The 2,381-nt window shown below is 37.0% G+C and overlaps 1 protein-coding gene across 1 annotated transcript; it reads right to left on the bottom strand.

Annotated features, from left to right (window-relative positions):
• Window positions 1–305: 305 nt before the first annotated feature.
• Window positions 306–2,373, bottom strand: LOC105311001 (piwi-like protein 1; the record flags this gene model as incomplete). The annotated part of the gene is made up of 5 exons (XM_011387063.1): window positions 306–378; window positions 820–1,007; window positions 1,464–1,578; window positions 1,991–2,108; window positions 2,313–2,373. Coding segments are annotated over 5 exons (555 nt in total), but the record flags the coding sequence as incomplete, so codon positions are not given.
• Window positions 2,374–2,381: the final 8 nt, after the last annotated feature.

A 2,381-nucleotide genomic window follows, 5' to 3' on the forward strand; every position in this document is an offset into this window, starting at 1 on the left:
TTACAACTGGAGAGAGAAATGATGAATGTGGTGATTACCAGAATCCATATCACTTTATATTTGTATGGTGTTTTTCAGTTTGAGACAAGAAAATGCCAAGTCCTTGAGCCTGAAAGAATTAGTATAATATGGCAGTAATAAGTAACAGCTAAAACCCGGTGTATATTGTACTACAGTAGAGAGGTAGATTTGTATTCATTTAATAGTTTAGGAAACTGATGGCAACATTCCATGTTCTAAAATGCATGCAAATACAGTGTTAGAACAATCGCAAAAGACTGTGCACATAGCAAATAGACACTTACCATCTGTGTGTTTGATGAATCATGTTTTTTTAAGACGGTTACATAGGAGTTGACTGTATCACTTACTTCAAGCCTAGAAAATAAGTATATCATCTATATTCAAAAGGTAATGAACTGTGAAACATATAAGAAACATTTTAAACAGCCAATGAAACATGATATAAAGCAAGACAAGATTAAAAAATGCCAAAATGGGCATTTCAGTTTAAAATTTGTTTTTAAAATAAATTCAATATTTGGAAACATATTTGGGAACTAGTTCTTAATATCACCCCATCCATTCACATCAAGTTGCTAATTGTCATATCTTCCTCAACTTGTATGCCAAGAGCCACAAATCATATAGCACAAAAGCCTATTTTAATACTTGTTGACTGGAGTAGATTGGACTATTTACAGACTTTCAGAGTTTTGATAAAGCAACAGATTCCTACAATTTAATATTTTCAGTTACTCTACCTTCCGATTGCTGACAACTAACTTTTAAGTTGGAAGTTATTTCTGATCGACTTACATTTTTGCATCTCTTATAGCTATGCCCATGGTGGGTGTGACTCTCCGTAGACTCTGCATTAAGGAGCAGGCTGCCCCATAGTTTTTCTTTGTATAGAGGATCAGCCAATTATCTAGTGACTTCACACTGAGTAAGGGTCCACTTCTTGTTTCTCTTGCCCATTCGGCAGATTGTGGATGGGAGTCAAACTGAAAAAAAAAATCCCAAAAAAGCCAAAAAAACTCAATTAAAAAAAAAAATCAAACAACATCCCCACCACAAGAAGGCGCTCCTCCCTACTAAAAAAATACAACAATAAAAAACAGCAATCATAAACGTATCAGCTATTTTCCTTAAGATATAGGTTAAAACACTAGAATTCTATCATAGGTTACTCTGGTTTACTTTGATTTTAGGCATTTGACTCTTAAGGATACATTTGGAAGTTCATTTGTCCACGATACTAATAAAGATGTAATGCTAAGTTTACGATATGCCAAGCATTTTACATGCATTCTTCTTGGACTGTCATTCTCTCATATAGAAAGAACGGGCAGCCTAAGAAGAGAGAGCAGTCGTAGTTACTGACATGGCTATGTTAGTTTCTCTTTGCGTTACTATTCGTTTGACCCAACTGTGACATGAAAATTTTGAAACTGTCTTACCATTCTTTTCCCCTGGAAAATTCTCACTTCTTTCAAAATTCTTCCTGTGAAGGACAAAAATTTGGCATCAAACTTGAAATCCCAGAGTTGAAGCTCCTTTTTCACATTCTCATCTCTGAAAGTTAAAATAGTTCCACATGATCCAACCAAAGAAAATAATCAAAAGCAATTAACCATTCGCAAAACACAGGGCAATTTTCCTTATTGCTCATCCTTCATGTTGAGATGCTGCAGATAAACTCCCTAAAGTTCTGAAATAGTCTTGGTTTTGCTCTCACATTTGTGTCGGCACTTAGAGTACTCTGGTTCACTCTACCCTCTCTAGGTCTCCTCTAACATTGCAATGACAAAAACCACTTTCTTCCCAACTCATTTTTCAATTGAAGAATCTGGGATAGATGTCAAGGGACCTGCAAAGATCTCAATTTCAATGTGTGTGTGTGCGCGCGCACACACACACACACACACAGAGGGACAGACAGACAGAGACAGACAGACAGTCAGAGAGCCAAAAAAGTAGCACTTACGTTTGCATAGCATTCATGAAATTTTGCAATTTCTGCTGCCTTACTTCTGGATTCAACCTTGTACTAGCAGCCAAGTCTCTCATCACCCCATAGTCTTTACGCATTGTATTTGTTAGACCTTTTAAAAAAATCCAAAAGATATAGCTGAACAAGCAAGAATTCTTAGAGAAGACTTAACTGTTGTATCCGGAAGAGCAAGAACCAATGGAGAACAGAGCTCTCGGTCACAGAGAGTATTGTGAAATGCCCACACTCCTACATCATAATATCTGTGACTTTAAAGCGGGGTTTTCTTCTGTGGAGACAGGATAAATCGCAGTACCTGTCAGGTGGCAGAGCTCAGGAACCAGCATTATTGGTTCGTGTGGTGTGTCCTGTTGGCTCTTTTTCC

Source organism: Pteropus vampyrus, unplaced genomic scaffold (assembly GCF_000151845.1).
Source record: "Pteropus vampyrus isolate Shadow unplaced genomic scaffold, Pvam_2.0 Scaffold20707, whole genome shotgun sequence".
Taxonomy (NCBI): Eukaryota; Metazoa; Chordata; class Mammalia; order Chiroptera; family Pteropodidae; genus Pteropus; species Pteropus vampyrus.